We start from the raw sequence: 19,663 nt of genomic DNA, 5'->3' as shown, positions 1-19,663 counted from the left end.
TGGACCTCTGCCAGTCTGAGAAGACAATACTGACCTTGATGGACCAAGGGTCTGATTCAGTACATGTGTTCATGATCACCATAAACTGAAAGTGACTTGATGGCATCACACACACACACACGAGTCCTCCACAGCCTACTATTTGGACTAGCAGGGGCTGACATGTGGAGCCTCTTGTGTCTGCAAAAGGTCAGCTGTGTTAGTTTGATGTAGCAAAATTAAATGAAAGTCCAGGGGCACCTTAAAAACTAACATTTATTCCAACCATCAATAAAGCTTTACAGTCAATTCATGTGTAATAGCAGATTAATCCATCAAGGCCATATTTAATAGGTAGGGTTTAAAGGCACTTTTATTTCTTCTGGGACCATTTTGATCTCACTGTGTTATTTTATTTATTTACTTAAGTTATAGTGTGCCTTTCTGAGACTCAAGGCAGAGACATCTAATAAGTACTCTGCACATAAATGGCCTGTGGGCCGTAATAAAGATGGAACTGAGCTGACATCTAATAAGCAACGCAGCAGAACTTGAAGTACAAAATTCAGTAACAATGCAAAAAAGATCAGACATGGTATGTCAAATAATGCAGAAAATGAAATTACAAAAGTAGAAAACAACACAGAAAGAGCAAGATACAAAGAGCAATACAAATCCCACACAAATAGATAATACATACCATACATAACTGTGAAAGGTTTTGTATATAATGTTGGAAGGAATGGAAAATAAGCTATTAAGGATAGGTTTTCCTTTTAATAAAGCTTGATAGATTTTTTCCTTAAATTGAAAATTACTTTTCACTACTTTCACTATCACTAAAACCTTTTATCACTAGACAGTCCTAATGGTTTTTAAAATAAAAGACAGGCCTAATATTACACAAAATATTGAAATGTTGGTGCCAATCCAGTAAATATTGCAAACACATTTTTTCCATTTATTTCTTGTAGGGTTCTCAGCAATACTCCCTCTAAACTGTGGAGTGTTGTGAGCAAAAATTCTACTTTATGAGCTACTGGCGTTAGAGTTGTGGGCTACTGCATAAACAAGTTTGCTCTGCGGCCATTTTTCCTGAGCTAAGACAAAAATGTGTGAGCCGGAGGCTAAAAAAGCTGTGAGCTAGCTCACACTAACTCAGCTTAGAGGGAACACTGGTTTTCAGGCAATGCCACTGCCCCTTTCCAGTTTTACAAAATGGTGAACTTCATTTTTTGAACTTGTGTTGCTCACTGTTGCCTGTAGTCTGCCACTAAAACAGTATCTGGAACCATTTTTGGATAAAATTAATATCAGAAGAATGACACTCCCCAAATCATATATTTTGAATATCACTGCCATTAAAATGCATTGCTGAGACCACATTAGAAGGTTTCAGAGCAACACATGTTGATATGTGTATTTTCTGTTGGCACTTTACCCAATGCAATCTATTTCCTTGATTCTTGTGGACCTTTTGCAATGTAACAGGAAAATGCTAAGCATGGAAAATGTGACTTCACCATGCCATTTGGCACAGGGAACTCAGAACTTGATGTTGGCAAAGAACTTATCATTTTAAAATGATCTTGTGCTCCCCCCCCCCCATCCTATAGATACACTTTATTGCTGTGGATCTTACAGATATTGTGGATTTACAAGACTAGTGTTTTAATCAATATGTTCCCTGTTATATTGTAATAATTAAATCTGGCATTAAGAAGGCAACTGAGTTCAGAGTCATCAGCAAAAGGTTACCAAAGCAAGATGGGAAATGACAGCTGCGTTAACACTTGCAGGTCATCTTCAGGAGGAGTCTGGAGAGTTTGTTTTCCCTCTACTGGGGAGAGGATATTTCATGCAGATGATTCTAATTAACAGTAGTCCTCCGCTAATACTGGAACAATTTAATATTGGACCATGGAGACAAATGCCAATCCAAACCTGGCAGGATTTTATGCCGAAGAAAGCAAAGATAACATATATGAAACTGTCCTCGGGGAAATTAAGTACTTGGAGCTGCCTCTAGGAATCACTTTAGGGTAAGTGAATGAACGTACTTCATTCTGCTGTGTATTCTTCATTCTGTTGTTGGGGTTTTCTTTTTTAGCTATAAAACACAGAGCTTTACACAGGGTTCCTCTGCCCAACTTCTGTTCCTAAGGCAACCAAGAGACTGGTATGATAAATTTGAACACCTCACTGGATTTCAGATTTCAATTTATACATTCCAAGCAATGCATTTAAAATGTTGTTCTTCATCAAGCACTGTTCTGGTTCTTCCATTGGGTTCTTTTGTCTGTTTGGGGGAAGGTTTTGCTAAGAGGCATTTTTCTTGCTGATGGCACTTCGTTGTTTGTCATATGTGAATTGATAACTTATCTTAAATCTCTGTTTGGAATCTATAATAAAACTGAGAACCAGGCAATGGCAGTTGGGGGGGGGTGTATTTCATATACCTACCAATATAGCTTTGAGTATTCAAGTTACACTTACTTTTAGGAAGAGAATACAGACATTAAAGTAAGAGCAAATTTGCATTCAGTGTGTTAAAATACAGTAATAGGTCTCTCTCTCTCTCTCGGCTTGGCTTCGCGAACGAAGATTTAAGAAGGGTGCAATAGTCTACGTTTGCTGCAGGCTCGCTGGTGGCTGACAAGACCAATGTGGGACAGGCAGGTCCGGCCACAGCGGCTGCAGGGAAAAGTCTGATTTAGGGTTGGTAAATAAAGAGAAAGTATCTTTTCATTTTACTGGTCATGTTATATATTAGTTTACAAGGTATCAAGTTCAAGTTTATTTTTAGGATGTGCACAAGTCTTTTAAAATAGCATGTCTGCATGTGAGTGTCAGTTTGCAAAGATGATTATGCTAGAAATACTATGAAGTCATAGTTGTAAGTCTTTTTAATTTTCCCAGTAATATGCATGCATCTCTCCATAGTGTAAATAAGGCAGAGAACAATTTTTAGGTACGTTTAATTTCTGACTCAGCTGAGTAGTGTTGCAGGATTAAGCACGGGCTATAAAGAGAATACCTTCAGAGAACAATCCAAAGTAAAGCTACTCAGAATCCTACTCAGGTCTGCTCAGCAGGGCTTATTCCCAAGAAAGTGCTTTTAGGATTGCACTGCTAGTATGTTTCTACAATATGGTTGCCAGGTCTGACTCAGGAAATATCTGGGGACTTTGGGGGTGGAGTCAGGAGCAAGGTTGTGACAGGCATGACTGAGCTCTGAAGGGAGTTCAGGCCACCTCATTGAAAGGGACCATGAGCCTCTTAAATGCCTTCCCTCCATTGGAAATAATGAATGGGGGCACCTTCTTTTGGGGTTCATAGAAGCGGACCTCCTGATCCAATCTTTTTGAAACTTGACAGGTTTTTTGAAGGGGTGGAACCAGATACTATGCTGAAAATTTAGTGCCTTTACCTTCATAGAACTGTGGAAACATGTAAGTGCTATGGTCACAGTGGCCATGGTTTGTTTCCAATGGTGCCCGGCTTGCAAAAGGAAGCATGGATGGAAGGGACCCAGGCCCACATGTGCAGAGCTCCCTGGAGTGTGTTCATTCCAATTTCCCACTGGTCATGTCCAATGTTCCCTCTAAGCTGCAGAGTCTTGTGAACAAAAATTCTACTTTGTGAGCTACTGGCATTAAAGTTGTGAGCTACTGCATAAATTAGTGTGTTCTGGGGTCATCCTTCCTGAGCTTAGACAAAAATGTGTGAGCTGGAGGCTAAAAATCTGAGAGCTACCTCACACTAACTCAGCTTAGACGGAACACTGGTCATGTCACAAGTCCTCTTTACAGCAGATAGTGCTGTATTGCCTCTGTTCTTTCCCCTAGTGTGTTCTACACATGAGTGGCAGCAGTGTGACATCAGGGAAGTACCTGCATTGGTTGGCTTCTTCTATGTTTGTTGCACCATAATTGGTGGGTTGTGGTAGAGTTGCTATGAGAATATAAGAGAATCCATGTTGGGTCAGGCCAGTGGTCCATCCAGTCCAACAATCTGTGTCGCACAGTGGCCAAAAAAACTATATGGACTATGCTGCAGTTTCTATACCTTCTGAACCTTGGAGCTGGGTCTTTTCTATGGATATTTCCCCTCTGCTGAACAAGCACACAAAACTTGCTACCAGAGTCAGCACTACGTTCATATCAGCCAACGTGCCAATGCCCAGGGATTGGGACTGGGTTGTGAGGCAAAAACAAAAGTGCCAGGGTGCTCTTTAGAGGGACAAGCTGTTTTTTCAGGAAAGGAATAAAACATTTATAAACCTACTTTTCTCCCAGGACTCTGGTGGGTAAAAACAATCAACCAATAATAAAAAATAGTAAAAATAAGCAGCAATAATACATTTTTAAAATTCCATGCAGTTGCATTTGAAAGTCATCATATGAGCCAAAAAACCCTTATAAAAAGTTCAGTTCTTGCATCTGCTCTTAAAATGCAGAAAGGAAATACATTTTCTAATGTCATATGGAAGTAGGGTTGCCAATCCCCAGCTGGGAGCACAGGATCTTCTGGTTTGGAGGCCCCCCCCCCCGCTTCAGGGTCATCAGAAAGTGGGGGGGGGGAGGGAAATGTCTGCAGGATACTTCATTATTCCCTATGGAGACCAATTCCCACAGGGTATAATGGAAAATTGATCTGCGGATATCTGGGGCTCCAGAGGGGCTGTGTTTTGAGGTAGAGGCATCACATTTGCAGCATATCATTCAGTGTCTCTTCTCAAAACATCCTCCAAGTTTCAAAAAGATTGGACCAGGGGGTCCAATTCGATGAGTTCCCAAAGAAGGTGCCCCTATCCTTCATTATTCCCAAATGGAGGGAAGGCATGTAACAGGTGTGCGGTCCCTTTAAATGTGATGGCCAGAACTCCCTTTGGAGTTCAATTATGCTTGTCACAACCTTGCTCCTGGCTCCACCCCCAAAGTCCCCAGATATTTCTTTTAGTGGACTTGGCAACCCTATCTGGAAGACATTGCAGCAGCTAAAAACAAACAAACAAACAAACAAACCCCACCCCCTGAAAATGAGCTGTCATCAACTTTCATCTCATGAAAATGAGCTTCCATGTGGGAATTTTCCCATGCATGGAGAACTACTTATCCCCCACATTTTTGGGGAGCTTCCACACTGAACATGAGTAGTGACTCTTCAGGTTCCTCCTTTGATATCATTCAAACAGGGAAATGCAAAGTGGAGCAACTGGAACTTCCATATACAATATCTCCCTGCATACTCATCCTCAATAATGAGAGGACTCGGAGTATGATCATGTGGCTGAGCTCTACTCTTCCCTCCCAAGTCCCACTGCTTTCACAGTGGGAGTGATTTTTTACTACTGGAAGCAGCCATTTTTCAGGAAGTGATCAGGATTCTAACTTCAATGTTTCTGAAAATTTTAGGCAATTTTGGTGCATTGCTTATTTTTTATGTTGCTTACACTGCACTGCTTTCTTACCTCATAATCTTTTTTTGCTTTGTTTGTTATACGTATAACAACATTTTATCACATTATTTATTGTAAGCAATGCATTATACTTGACTGACAGCCAAGTAGCATTGCAATTGTTTCAGGAGAGGAAAAGTTCAATAAAGGAATTAAGATCTTGATATGAATCAGTCCTCCTAGGAAGCTGAGGAGTTCTGATTACACACAATTCTTTTAGGCCCTTTCAAACTACTATAATTTTGGTGCTCCTACTCTGCATTCTGGATGAGCGCAGTATGTGCGATACTCTCAGTATGCAGTTGCCATTTTTTTTAGTAGGACAACATAACACATTTTCCAGTTTTAGTTTCTTATTTGTAATTGCAGTGTAGTGGAAAAAATATGCACATTGCTCTTGAATGAAAGTTTAATATGGTCAAAGACCAATCAATTAAATACAAATAACTTAATAAAATACAATCAGGCAATACTATAATGGGAATAAAACATACACAGTATAAAATATGATTAGACAATACTATAATAAGAATAAAACATACACAGTATAAAATATGATTTCCTCCCCAAAACACTGATTAAATTCCAGAACCAAGGCGTTCAATTGGGTATTTCCCTTAGGAATTGCTTCTGGAGACTTATAGCTCGCGAAATGCACATTGCTCTATCCCCATACAATAGTAAATACATCTGTCAAGAGATCCTGGCAGCATACTCTCCCAGTATCTGGGAAAAGAATGTCTAAATCCTAATGACTGAAAAGGGCTTTTCTATGGCATCATTTATTTATTTATTAATTATTTACATTATATTTATATCCCGCCCATTCCATACAGACTCAAGGCGGCTAACAACATAAAATAGTAAACAAAAACAATATTAAAACAATCAGATAAATAGCAATGGTGCTACTTCAGGCAGATCATATAATATTTTCTTTCTTACGTGCACAGATCCTGGGTAGTTAGTAATAAAAGCGCTATGGATCCAGATGTGGTGGCAGCCCTCTCCCATTAGATGTTATATGCCATCCGAAACAGTTCAATCTTGCAGGCCCTGCGGAACTGTGATAAATCCTGCAGGGCTCTGATGGCTTCTGGAAGGGTGTTCCAAAGTATTGGGTCTGCAACTGAGAGGGCTCTTGCTCTCATAGAGTAAGTAGCAAAGGTGATATATTTTGGGACAATGTCCTCAGCTTGGGTCTCTTAAAGCCAATTGCTCCCCCTGCTTTAATTGTCCACAGGAGCCAGGAGGGCCCATTTTGCCTGAGACTTTTGTGGAGACAGTTTTTTCTCCTGCAGTCTTCCTTTTACTATATTGTTTTGATAGCTTTTTAGCTGAAGCATGTCTAGTAAATTAAATAAAAATTGCTCCCTCTTTCAACCTGAAGTTCACACCAGTGATTTATTGTGGGAAACTGATAAAACTTAAACTTATCTGGAAATCCTATACCTCAGGTATGCAAGAAGCATCTTGTGCAACCTCAGAAGTGTAGGTTATTATTTTACACGGTACAGATTTATTAACATCAATATATCTAATTCTCAATGAAGCCCCATGTATGGCTACTTAAGATTGGAGGTGGGAACCAAGCACCAGTTAACCAGAAATTTCTACAAACCTGAGAAAAACACAGGTTTGTAGAAAGATCTTAAAGCTGGGGTGAGAACACATTGGTGGTGGTTAACCCCGCCCCCCCCCATAGAAAGTGCCTGTAGCTTTAAGAATCTTAGCTTTAAGAATGCTAAGCAACCATAATGGTATTATTAACCTCCAAGCCTAGGTTTTTGCCCCTAACAGGTAGGGCATTTTCAAGGATTGTTCTTTAAGGGATGACTTATAGGTTGCTTACAGATGGGCAGCTCCAGGTGGCAACAAGGGGGCCTGGAAGTGAGGTGCCCAGAAAAGGAGTGCCTTGATGGCCTGTGGAAGAGGGATGGGTTGCAGGTACCCAGGGAGCATCCAGAGCGCTCATGTGCCCCATCTGCAGCTCCCCGGGCGCTTCCTGGGCACTTCCCAGACATCCAGATGACTGGGGAAATGCCTTGGAGGCATCCCAGCAAAAAGGCACCGCTTTGAAAGTGGTGCCTTTTAAAGCCAGCTCCTAGTAAGTTGGGGATGGGATGGGGGCGGGATAGCAGACAGATGTGCATGTCTGGAGTAGACATGCTTTTCTGGGGTGCTTGCCTGCCATACTTGGGGTGACTTAAACTGCCTCTTTGTAACCATGTGACTTGCAAGGCTCACCCAAACCTGGTGGCTTTCACCCCTTCTGCTATGGAAGTTTTCTAGGCTAGTCACACAACCTTAGCCTACTTCACAAGGTTGTTCTGAGGATATAAGGAGGAAGGGGGGAATGTTGTTTGCCACTTAAGATCCCCATTGTGGAGGAAAGTGGCTTATAGACAAAGTAAATATATAATAAATATAGGTGAAGGCAGGGGAATGATAAAGGATAGCTAGGAAGGACAAAAAGAAGCAGAGAAAGGGAAGAATATGCAAAGGATGTCAAGAGAAGGAAAAAAAGTGAGAAGGGGAATATGGGAAAGTGAAATGCCCCCTCTCACAAGTCCTTGCATGTCACCCCACTTATATCTACACTTGTATTTCACTTCTCAGTGTCCTGCGGTCTCCACTGACAAGTACTGTTCCAATAACCACAGCGCTAAGCTCGATGATAAATGCAACCATCCTTTATTTTGCAATTTTTACTCAGCCATACCCATTTACACACATTTCTGCAAATGTAGAAGAATAAGATCTCTCATAAAACCTCATCAATGCCTGAATTGGTGCAAGGAAATAAACATCCTCTGAACTTTATTATGATTATTAATAGTATCTATAATATAGCTTCACAAGAGCCTGTAGATAAACCAATAGGTGTAGGGAGATAAACAGTCTCTGAAATGTATTATGATTACTACTAGTATTTATAATATAGCTTCACAAGAGCCTGTACATAAAACCAAATATGATGTCATTTTTCTAAATAAGATGCAGGGAACGCAGCGTTCTTCCCAGTGCTCCTAGACATCACTCCAATCCTACAAACTGTTTTCCCTGCAGATGTTCAGTCGTAAAACACGCGGGCTGTGATCTACCTTGAGACTTATTTCTCAGTGACGACGTTTTCTTCTGAGTAAGCGTGCGTAGGTTATTCACCGCAAACAACCTTCCTTCCACTTCCAGATGATCTTCCAGAAAGACGTAAACCCCGGTACGCCTCTTATTTTGGGTGTCAAGTCCTCCGCACAGTTAGGCGCGCCTCAAGCCTGCCCCACTGATTCGCTTCCAATGGGCCTGGAACTCTCCTAACTCTGTAGAGAATTGGATGACGCAAAAAACTCAGTTCGGAAGACCGCTGGCAACTCAATGAGACACCTTTCCAGAGCAAGCCCTGTGCCGGCCTGAGGAGCAGAATGGATGCATGCTAGATCATACGTTCACACACTGCACTAAATAATGCATTTTGCAACTGGATTTTTGCTATTCTTACACAGTAAAAATCCAGTTGCAAAAAGCATTATTTAGTGAAGTGTGAACGCGCCCAAGGTGTCTCAGCTAAAACCCTCTAGCGCTAGGTGCGCCTTATGACCTTGCGTTGAGGTGCAAGCGGCCCAGTCATCAGTAGTCTACCTTTATTCCTTCTCCAATTCCTCCCAGCCCCGCAGAGCCTCGCCTAGCCCAGCGCCTCCAGCCCGAGCCCAACAAGAACTTCCTAAGGGCGGCAGGTTTGCCTGCCACCCAGCTCACTCATTCGCCGGCAGCGGCTCCAGAGCGACTGGCCCCGCCTCGTCGTCCCGCCCCTCCCCGCCTTTCTCTCTCGCTGTGTCGCCCTCCGCCTGCTTCCCTCCCATCCAAGATGGCGGAGAGCCTGCCAGAGCATGAGCGGATCCTGCAGGAGATAGAGAGCACGGAGACGGCCTGTGTGGGACCCACCTTGAGGTGAGCGAGTCGGGGCAGGAGGGGGAGACCCCGGCCTTTGGGCGAGAGGAGGGGCCGCACGTGGCTCCCCCCCTTCCATTTATCCAGCTTCAGAACAGGGGCTTTGGCAGGGAGCAATGACAGCTCCTCCCAAGACACACGCACCCTGACTGCGGGGAGCAACCACCAGGGAGAGGCGCCCCCTCCGTGTCAAACTGAGGGGAAGGGGTTCCCCCTAGCTTTTAGCTCCTCCTGCGGGGACCCCTTGTCCTTCCCATCGTCGTGGGGAGCAATGCTGGCCCTTCTGGTTGCACACCTCACCTAGGTGTTGTAGCTGTTTGCCAGGAATCTTCAAGTCGGGTCCTCTGCGGGGTCTTCTGAAAAGGAGGGGGTGGTCTTGGCACCTCCCGTGACAGTTCTCTGAAGGCAGGCAAGCCAAGAGCTGAGAAAAGGCACTTGTAGCGACCATGGCCTGAGGGGTGGGGGGGAATCTTAAGCTCTTGTGTTGTTGTTTTTTTTAATGTGTTGCCTCTTTGGGGAGTTGTCAGAGAAAGAAGGAAGAGACCATTTTAGAGAATCCCGCAGAAGGGATAAGCAACCTGCCTGAGCACAATTGGGGGGATTCCCTTTATTGCTACTACTGAAACTAATTTGGTATCAGTCAGAAAATTGGGGAGAGGGGAGTGTGGAGGGGAAAGTAATTCTGTGAGTCACCGCTCCCTATTTTCTTTTCTGACATTTGGAAGGCTAACAGGCCCTGGTGCCTTCAACTGTATAAAATAACTGTGAAAGAGCATAGGTTTTTGTGATAGAGCAGGGATGTGGGATCATAGAGATGTATGTATTTTTGGATCTGTCAAAGTCGGTGGGTGCGTCTAGCTACTGAGGTACTCACTGGACTTGTAAATCAGTTTCTTGGAAGGGTGATCCTTTGAGCCGTTTTTAAAAAAACTATAACATTTTGGTCCTAACAATGTAGTTTATAGTATGCATCAGTGTAGTGTTATTGTTGATGAAGCAAGTGGAGTAAACCTGTTGTTCTAATTATTATTCATTGCCACACTGTCAGGTGGGCAGATCCTTGGAAGAGATGAGCATCTTATTAGTGGCTGGGAGAGTTGATAGTGATGCTCGTATTCCTCCATCCTGCCCATGACACACCTTTCTTTCTTGTATAATGAAATAGTTTTCATGATGATCAAGTGAGACATTGGTTGTTGGTGGATGTTTCCTGATGCACCTTTCTGACACTTATCTAAAAGGCTCTCTAGGTTTTAATGTTTTCACATTCATGTTAAAAATATCATTGCGCCCAAGGTCACCCAGCAAGCTTTATGGCAGAGTGGGGATTTGAAACTGGGTCTCCCAGATCCTAGAGTGACATTGCACTACACTAACTCTGAGCAGATGAATGTTTTGGAATCAGCTGAAGAGGAGAAATGCTCAATCAGAGCTATCAGCTTGAGCTCTGGGATAGCTAAGTAAAGTCCTCATTCCTGGTAGAAAAAGTGGGTGCCTTCTTTCTCTTCTTGGTTATCTTTAGGGCACAGTCCAGTAAAAAGAATTAGGCAAGCTGTCAAAGCCAGTGGAGATGACATGCTTTAGGGAGTGAACACCCACACTCCATCCATATAATTTTAAATTTCTTTTGCCCAATTAGTATTTGTCTCAAATGCTTCAGTAGAGATTTTGTTGATATAGTTTTCTTGGAAAGCTTTGCAACCACTTTGAAACACACAGCTTCATTTTCCTTTCTCCAAACCACTCCATCCTCACCCCAAACAGTGAGTTCAGTTTTGTGGAAAGCCGACTGATGTTTGTAGTGGGTTGTGTCTTTTGATCACAACACTTGTATGAGGTTCATGAAAGCAATGGTGTGCAGTTCTTAGTTGTGCATAAGTTGCAGTGCAGCTTTCAATGGCATGTGTGCTGGGCACTTTTGAGGTATCACCTGCTCTCCTTTGAACCTTCTTGAGTTCTGGAACCTTCATCAGGTGGATGTCAAAGTTAGTTGGTAGCTAACTTCCAAAGTCTGGTGGCAATGATTCCCAAAATACCTCTTTAGGTAGCAGTGCTGAGTGGAATGTCTTTAATCCTACTGTATGCGTGATATGCTGCTATATGTCTCTTTAGTTTCAAGTCCCAGGCTAAGACTTTTATGTTTATCTTGGCTTTTGGCTAGTTGGTGTGTGCACATGCACCCACACTTTGTTTTTTGATGTTGTTGCTCATTTTGAAGATTTTAGTTCTGATACTAAAATTTTGCCGCCTTAATGAATGGCTTCAAGTCTCCCTTAAGAGCCAGTAACTAATGGAAGAGAAGTTTTCGAACACATAAGAACAGAAACACTTTAATACAATAACTACATTATATCAGCTTTCTGTTTTGTTGCACAGTACAGAAACTGCACAGATAAAAGAATTTCATATTGTACACATTGTGAATACTTTCTTCGTCCGCAAGACTGAACAGTTTCAGCAGTTATGCAGAAGTATCTTTGGTGTCATCGCCTTAGTGTTAACTTTCTTCTGATCAAGTGATTCTCAGTCGTTATGATGGAAACAATGAATGGTTTTTTGCATCTTAAGAATTTAAAGTATCAGTAAACACTGAGCTCCCCCCATTTAATTTATAACACTAGTATCCTTCACCTGTATGAAGGATGCTTACCACCCACTTTTTATTTATTAAGGGTCAGAAATAGGGTTTTGTATTTGCTACAACCCTATGAATAAAATCAGTTTTAAATTATTTGAGCTTGCTACCCTAGAGCAAAGGTGCATTTGGAACTTGGGCTAAGTATTTAGCATGAGCAGGAGAGTTATAGTATTAACAGCATTTTGTAGCTCTTAATAGGTCACTTACATGCTAAGATTCAGTTTGCAGGACTGTTTTTAGTCTGCGGTCCCTAATGCACAATCTGAGTCCTGTACTGTAAATGCATTTTGTGCAGTGAGGTGTTGGTTTCAAAAACTGAAATGTAATTCAACTACTTTAGGGTGTAATGAACTAAATTGCAAATGGTATACTTTTAAAAGTATACGTATACTTATTGTATATTTAATTGTACCATTTGGGAGATGTTGTGTAAGAGATAATGTGTGTTCACCCACACTTGGTCTTTAATCTTGCATTAGTAGAAGTCCCAACAATGCATTCCTAAGCAGTGCTGCATCCTTTAAAGTCCATTAACTGTACTTATGTTCAGGACTGCCCTGCAAGAATGTCAGGTGCGCAGCAGGTGTTTAACTTGCCACTAATGAACCATGTCACTGGCCAGCTGTATATGGGGGCTCCAATACAAAAAGGGGGAAGGTAAAACTGAGAAACTTTTGCTTTCTGGAGGTTGCATGATTTAGGTGGGGAGAGCTGTGGGATAGAGCATCTGCTTGGTATGCAGAAGATCATACATTCATTCCCTGGCATCTCCAGTTGAAAGGATTCGGTAGTAGGTGATGTGAAAGACCTCTGCCTGAGACCTTGGAGACCCACTGCCAGTCTGAATAGACAATACTGACCTTGATGGCCCCATGGTCTAATTCAGTAGAAGGTAGCCTCATGTGTATTTGAAGGTTAGCCTCTTGTGTATTTGAAGGGCCTTTGTCTTTTGGGGGGTTTTATCTTCTTTCTGATAGATACCTAGGGAGCTTGTCTGCTATGCTACATTGCCAGCGTAACATTCAAGTTCTTTGTATTAGAAGTGCACCTGTTTTACATCAGTATTCAGTGAGGGTTTGCTACAGCAGTTTGCTACAGAAAATTAATTTTAATTTTTTTTGAAAAAAAGTATTTTCAGCTCTGGAGTATAATGCTTATTTTGTTTTACTTTTTAAAGAACAATTTGTATTCCAGTTTCTTCTGCTCAAGTTGGGTCATCATGTACCAAATTCAATCCAAATTTCCAATCAGTACTAAAAACACTAACTTCAGTAGTTTCTAATGCTTCATAACGAAAAGCATAGTCCCACTTAAAAGCATGTGCTAAAAAACATATCTCATACATACCATGTATTGCTTAAATGCTTGTTTTAAAAGGAATATTTTATAATCTCTTCAAAAACTCAGTCAAGAACTTTTTCTGGCATCTTTGGGGAGTTGGTTCAGGGGAGTTGGTTGGCGGGGAGGGCGGGGTATAAATAAAAAAAAACTTTAAAACCCACATTCTGAAACTTTGGTTGAATGAAACTAGTTTACCAGAACCGTGGTGCGGTTTTACCCACGATTTGAGTGTTCAGTCGGGGAGGGGGGCTTTAGAGAGCTGAGGGTGTGGAGCTGCAGCACCACGGAGAGCCAGTTTGGTGTAGTGGTTAAGTGTGCAGACTCTTATCTGGGAGAACGGGGGTTGATTCCCCACTCCTCCACTTGCACCTGCTGGAATGGCCTTGGGTCAGCCATAGCTCTGGCAGAGGTTGTCCTTGAAAGGGCAGCAGCTGTGACAGCCCTCTCCAGCCCCACCCACCTCACAGGGTGTTTGTTGTGGGGGAGGAAGGTAAAGGAGATTGTGAGCCGCTCTGAGACTCTTCGGAGTGGAGGGCGGGATATAAATCCAATATCTTCTTCTTTTTCAGCAGGGAGGGGGAAGGTGCGAGGGTGCAGAGCCATGGGAGAGGAGGCAAAGGGAGGGAAGGGGCTGGCGGCGGCAGTGGTGGTGGCCAGCGGTGGTAGCGGCGGGGGGCAGGAGAGGCGCTTGTCTGGGGCACCAGGAGGGGGGTGGGGAGCCCAGTTTGGCGCCCCATCCTCCCGGTGCCCTAGGCAACCGCCTAGTTTGCCTGGTGGGAGAGCCGGCCCTGATTCTCACAATATCACTGTATACCAATAGTATGGTGACTAGTGGACTTGAGAAATATGATGGTACCTTGGTGAAGAAATAATTGTTGCTATTTGACAAAGAAAGTCCTGTGCCTTGAACAAAAAAAAAGTCCTGTGACTTGAACCAAACGTTGCTTTGCATTAGGCTAGTTTTTCAGTGAATTTGAGCCATTGGAGTACATGGTATTAGAAATGACATCTGTTGGCATTGCTGATTGTTTATTTGTGGAATACCCAGATTCAAAATCCTCCAAATGGGAAATGTAAAGCTTCATTATTACTTCATCTTTCCTTCATTGCTTCAGTATCCAGTAAACCCTTTTTGACCCCGTTTTGAGTAGGAACTACATGAGCTACTCTGCTGATTGTGTCCTTTGAGAATTTAATGAGCCTTGTAAATGAACTGCACTTCATGACTGTTACATTAGTTCTGAGCAAAATGCCATAGTGGATCAACTGTATGTGAATGCTTTACTTTCAAGTTTTTTTGGTTGGACTTCAGAAACATCAGTTTCTTCTGATTTCAGCTTTTTTGGAGGAACTTAGAGAATTTTTAGAAAAAATTAAGGTTTTGGAATGAACCAAGGAAAATTTCTGCTGTAGATATGCAGGAGAAAATGGCACAGTTAATGTCTCCTCCCCTTAAACCGGCATTTAAAGAGCGGAAGTGGTATAGCTAGCAGTGCAGAACAGAAAATCCTTTCTCTCTGGCAAACAGGACCTATTGTTCCACCCCACCAAACAATGCAAAGCTTATTAATGCTTAATAAATGTTATTTTATTTTTTTTAATTGCCTTTTTCTTACTGTAAACGCCAGTATGGGGAGATGTTGAATAAAAATGTTTGGAAAAAATAAATACAATACCCCCAAACCCCTGCCACCCCCCCCTTTCAGAATTGAGACTCTGGTTATGAATGTACATATTTCACTGCCACAGGAGGTGGTGGCGGCCACAAGCATAGCCACCTTCAAGAGGGGTTTAGATAAAAATATGGAGCAGAGGTGCATCAGTGGCTCTTAGCCACAGTGTGTGTGTGTGCATATATATATATTTAAAAAAAATTTTTTGCCACTGTGTGACACAGCGTGTTGGACTAGATGGGCCATTGGACTGATCTAACATGGCTTCTCTTATGTTCTTACGTTTTTAGACCACTAGTAGCCTTATTACAGGGCACTTTTGCCTTGGCCAGGCTACTGTAACATTCTAAGAACAACAAAGTTCCTTATTGAGTAAGGAGTTGATACTCTGGCCTGCCTTTGGGTCTTATACTGTAGGTCAGCACCCAAAAGTGGGGAGTGAGATTAGTGGAGAAGAGGCAGCACAGGGTGAGCTGGGAGAGGAGATGAGATAGCAGATTTGGAGTTGCCTCCGCAGAGTGAGCGAAACAGCCAAGTAATGCTCCCTGTTGCTCAATAATGCTACAAGTTTGTAAGCAGGGCTTTTTTGGTAGCAGGCACTGCTTTTCATATTAGGCCACTCTCCCCTGATGTAACCAATCCTCCAAGAGCTTACAGGGCTCTTAGTACAGGGCCTATTAAGCTCCAGAAGGATTGGCTACATCAGGGGTGTGTGGCCTAACATGGAAAGGAGCTCCTGCTACAAAAAAACTCCCTGAGTATTAACATAAAATATAAACTTGTTAAGTGTTTAATTGATGTGGGATTCTTGCCATTTATGCTGGAAAGGAAGAGTAAAGTAAAATTAGCATTGGGGTATTTCCACTTAAAAAAACCTGAGAAGCACTGTTCTAGACCTTTCAGACTCCTGGCATGTTGACTGATTGTTTTTGAAAAAATATTAATTTATTCGTGTTGTTTGTACCCCATTTTTCTTGCCAATGGGTATCCAAAACAGCTTACATATTTCTCCTCCAGGGGCGTAGCTAGGACTTTGGGGGCCTGGGGCCCAAGATTTATGTGGGCCCCCTTATGTGTGTGCACGCCGCCAGAAACAGGATATGATGTCACTTCCGGTGATGTCACTTCCGGTGATGTCACTCCTCTGCTTAATTTTTCTAGAAACTTTAAAATTTTCAAATTTCCAACAGGACTGCTTTTAAATGCCCTTAATTTTCCCTGAACTTGTGGGACTGTCAGTGCATTAATTAGCTTGCCATTTTCCCCTGAACTGAGACAAAAATGTGAGCTGGAGGCTCAAAAAAGACTCAGCTTGGAGGGAACCCTGGGTGGAACCCACGTTGCTCCTTCCCTTCCAGACCCTTGTGGCTTCAGCGTCTCCCTTCATTCCCACCTGAGCTGTACAGAACGGCGTTAGAGCTTGCCCATCCTCCCAGCAGGGCAGGGGCCTTTTGCCAGCCCTCCCGTCCCTCCCCGGGCAAGCAGCAGCAGCCATCCGGCCTGCAGGACCAGGCAGCGGCTTCTCTCTCCCGGAAGAAGGCGGCAAGAGGGCCACCCAAAGCCCTGCCGGGCTCGCGGCCTCTCCCGCCCCAACTCACGTGAAGAAGGGCGGGAAGCTGTACTGCCATGGCCACTCAAAGCTCATCATCGCCGCCCGACGGACCTTCCGCCACTTCCCGGCAGCTGCCGGTCCACCTCTAGATATGCCCCGTCGCCCCGCCGACAGGTTCCGCCCGCGCGCCTTCCCCTCAGAGACCAGGAAGCCCCGCCCCGGCCAGCCCCCCCGGGAGAACAGAGAGGCCGCGCTCCTCCCCCCGGCCCCGGCGCCGCTGAAACTGGCCATTTTTCGGGACCCCCTTGGCAATGCGGGGGCCCCCCAGACCCCCCAGACCTGGGGCAACCCGCCCCCCCTCCCCCCTCCCTACGCCACTGTTCTCCTCTTCTCCTTTTTATCCTCACAACAGTCCAGAGAGGTAAATTAGGCTGAGTATGTAACTGACCCAAAAAAGTCACCTCACAAATAACCCTTTGAGATAGGCTAGGCTAAGCATGTGACCCAGCAATCTTCCATGGCAGAGTGGAGACTTGAACCTGGATGCAATGGCAGAGGGAGGATTTGAACCAGGATGCTAGTCTGACACTCTTGACTAGCGCACCACAATGATGAGGGTGGTATCTAATATTCAGCACAGGGATTTCAATCCTGTCTGGTATGTTGCAATAGCTGACCTTTTGTCCTGACTCCAGGCAAGCTGCATGCATGTGCCTCATTTTCATCCAAGCACGTCTCCATTTTTACCAGCTCAGATTTGTGCTTGGCGCTAGGAGGATGAAGCTTCTCACTTCATTTGGATGCTCTGATGAAAGCTGTTGGATGTCCACTGCCTTCTGTAAATATTCTTCCCCATAACCTAACTGTACTGTGTTTCTGTTTTGGGAGGTCTGTGTTAGCTTTCAGTCCTAGCAGGGCCAGATTAACAATTAGGCCAAGTAGGCATTGGCCTATGGCCCCCATGCCTTTAGGGTCCCTGGGCGGCTTCCCCCCTGGTTTCCCCCCTGCTTACAGCCCTCCCAGCCTGTACGTGCAGCCAGCAACTGATCCGCTCTTTGCCTGTCTTGCCTAGTGCAGCTGATGCTGGCGTTGCCAAGTTTTCCTCTCTTTGCCTCTCCTCTGCAACTTTGTTAAAGGGGCTTTTGAGAAAGTACCTGCAGGCTGCAGCAGGGGCCACAGGTGGCAGGGTGGCCGTTCCAACTAAGATAATTTGCGAAGGGCCTCCGAGATTTTGACTGCCTAAGGGCCTCCACAGGGTTTAATCTGGCCCTGAGTCCTAGAGCAACAGGATAAGCCCCTTGCACTGCTGTTGCTGGGCTTCTTGTACATCTTTTGCTGTGCCAGGCATTGTATACACAATGTTTTATGCCCTTTGTTGCATTTCAGTTCTCTAAGAATGTCCCTGATTTGGTCAACTACCATTATCTCTCATTCCCTTTAGCAAGCCAAAGTGAGCTGACTACTTGAAGACTTACAGCACATATTTTCACTCATATTTGAGTGTGTTACTTTTAAAGAAAACATATGATTCCATCGGATTTCATTATTCTAGCTGTTTAATTGACCTGCTATTTTACACACAGTTATGCACATTTAAATTTCCTTGAAATAAGTATGGAAGTCATAATCTTATACAGATCTCCAAAGAAGATAAAGTTGTAGGGGATCACAATGAGCATGGATAGGGGGAAATGCAAAAACAGTTTTTAAAAGTACAACATTCAAGTTCATTAGCACCGTGAAGAGCCAACAAAAACATCCAGGGTGTAAGCTTTCATGAGTCAAAGCTCACTTTGTTAGATACAAATGAGAATGAAGATTCAGCATCCTGTATGTCCAGGTCAGAAAATAGGAGGGGATGTCACAAAGAAGGGTCTGTTGAAGATAGGATGCAGAGGTCAGTGCAAAATGTTATCAGCTTGGTTAGAGCTAGAAGGTACATATATGAACATACAGAGCTGCCTTATACTGAATCAGACCCTCGGTCCATCAAAGTCAGTATTGTCTGCTCAGACTGGCAGCAGCTCTCCAGGGTCTCAAGGTGAGGTTTTCCACACCTCTGCCTGGACCCTTTTTAGTTGGAGATGCTGGAATTGAACCTGAAATCTTCTGCTTACCAAACAGATGCTCTACCACTGAGCCACCGTCCCTCTCCAATATGAATATATGAACATATGAAGCTGCCTTATATTGTATCAGACCCTTGGTCCATCAAAGTCAGTATTGTCTATTCAGACTGGCAGCAGCGCTCCAGGGTCTCAAGCTGATTTTTTTCACGCCTACTTGCTTGGACCCTTTTTAGTTGGAAATGCCAGGGATTGAACCTGGGACCTTCTGCTTACCAAGCAGATGCTCTACACTGAGCCACCATCCCTCCCTTAAAGTATGAATAGAGGTGGGAAAAGCTGATTGTATCTGATGAAATGAGTTTTGACTAACACAGCTACTCACCTGAAACTTTATTTGTTAGGTGTCATTGCTGTTACTTGACTCAGAAAGCTGTGGCTCTTTTGAAGAAAATTGTCTGCTAAGCTCCTCAAAATCTATATTTTTGGTCAGATTGCCATTAAAGACAGTGGAGATAGCAAGTTGTGAAGTTGTAGGTGAAATGATTTAGATTTTAATATTTAAATTGGAATGAATAGTTCTGGATATTGTGTGTGTGACTAATGGAAATGTCCTGCCTAAACATGCTCGGTACATTATTTAAACAGCTTAAGTTTTACCGCAGGTTTATCTAAATTCTGGCCAAGTCTTGATTCAAGCAGTTGTTAATGAATTCTCACAGTTATTAAAATTGCCTTTAAGACTTAGTGCCAAGTTGTTAACCAGGAGCGAGTTGTTTTTCTGTGTCAGTGGAAAGACTAGAAAGGTTCCTGCCCTGTCCATTGAGCCATTCAGTCCATGAGTGCGTATGGTTGGGTAATTATTCATAATTTGTTTTTTAGATGTATACCTAATATGTTGTAAATGCATACCTAGAAATGTCAACAACAAATGCAATAAACATGTTTCCAAATTTGTGTTTGTCAGGTGGGCACACTAATCAGGGTTAGCTGAGATTCCCTAAG

The 19,663-nt window shown here is 43.3% G+C and overlaps 1 protein-coding gene across 4 annotated transcripts in view; it reads left to right on the top strand.

Moving 5' to 3' along the window:
• The first annotated feature begins 1,852 nt into the window (after window positions 1–1,852).
• The window catches only part of EXOC6 (exocyst complex component 6), a 121,702-nt gene continuing 103,891 nt past the window's right edge, over window positions 1,853–19,663 (top strand). For 2 of the 4 annotated variants that reach the window (XM_060241336.1, XM_060241335.1), the window contains exon 1: window positions 1,853–2,021. In XM_060241336.1, the coding sequence (XP_060097319.1) occupies window positions 1,900–2,021 (122 nt within the window). In that variant the 5' untranslated portion in view covers window positions 1,853–1,899. Of the gene's footprint in view, window positions 2,022–9,231; window positions 9,389–19,663 lie in introns of those variants that run through there. The other 2 variants (XM_060241337.1, XM_060241338.1) reach the window with 2 other exon arrangements.

The sequence above is a fragment of the Heteronotia binoei genome, chromosome 6, assembly GCF_032191835.1.
Source record: "Heteronotia binoei isolate CCM8104 ecotype False Entrance Well chromosome 6, APGP_CSIRO_Hbin_v1, whole genome shotgun sequence".
Lineage (NCBI taxonomy): Eukaryota > Metazoa > Chordata > Lepidosauria > Squamata > Gekkonidae > Heteronotia > Heteronotia binoei.
Note: the sequence above shows the minus strand (reverse complement) of the source record. Positions and strands in the feature narration are given on the sequence as shown.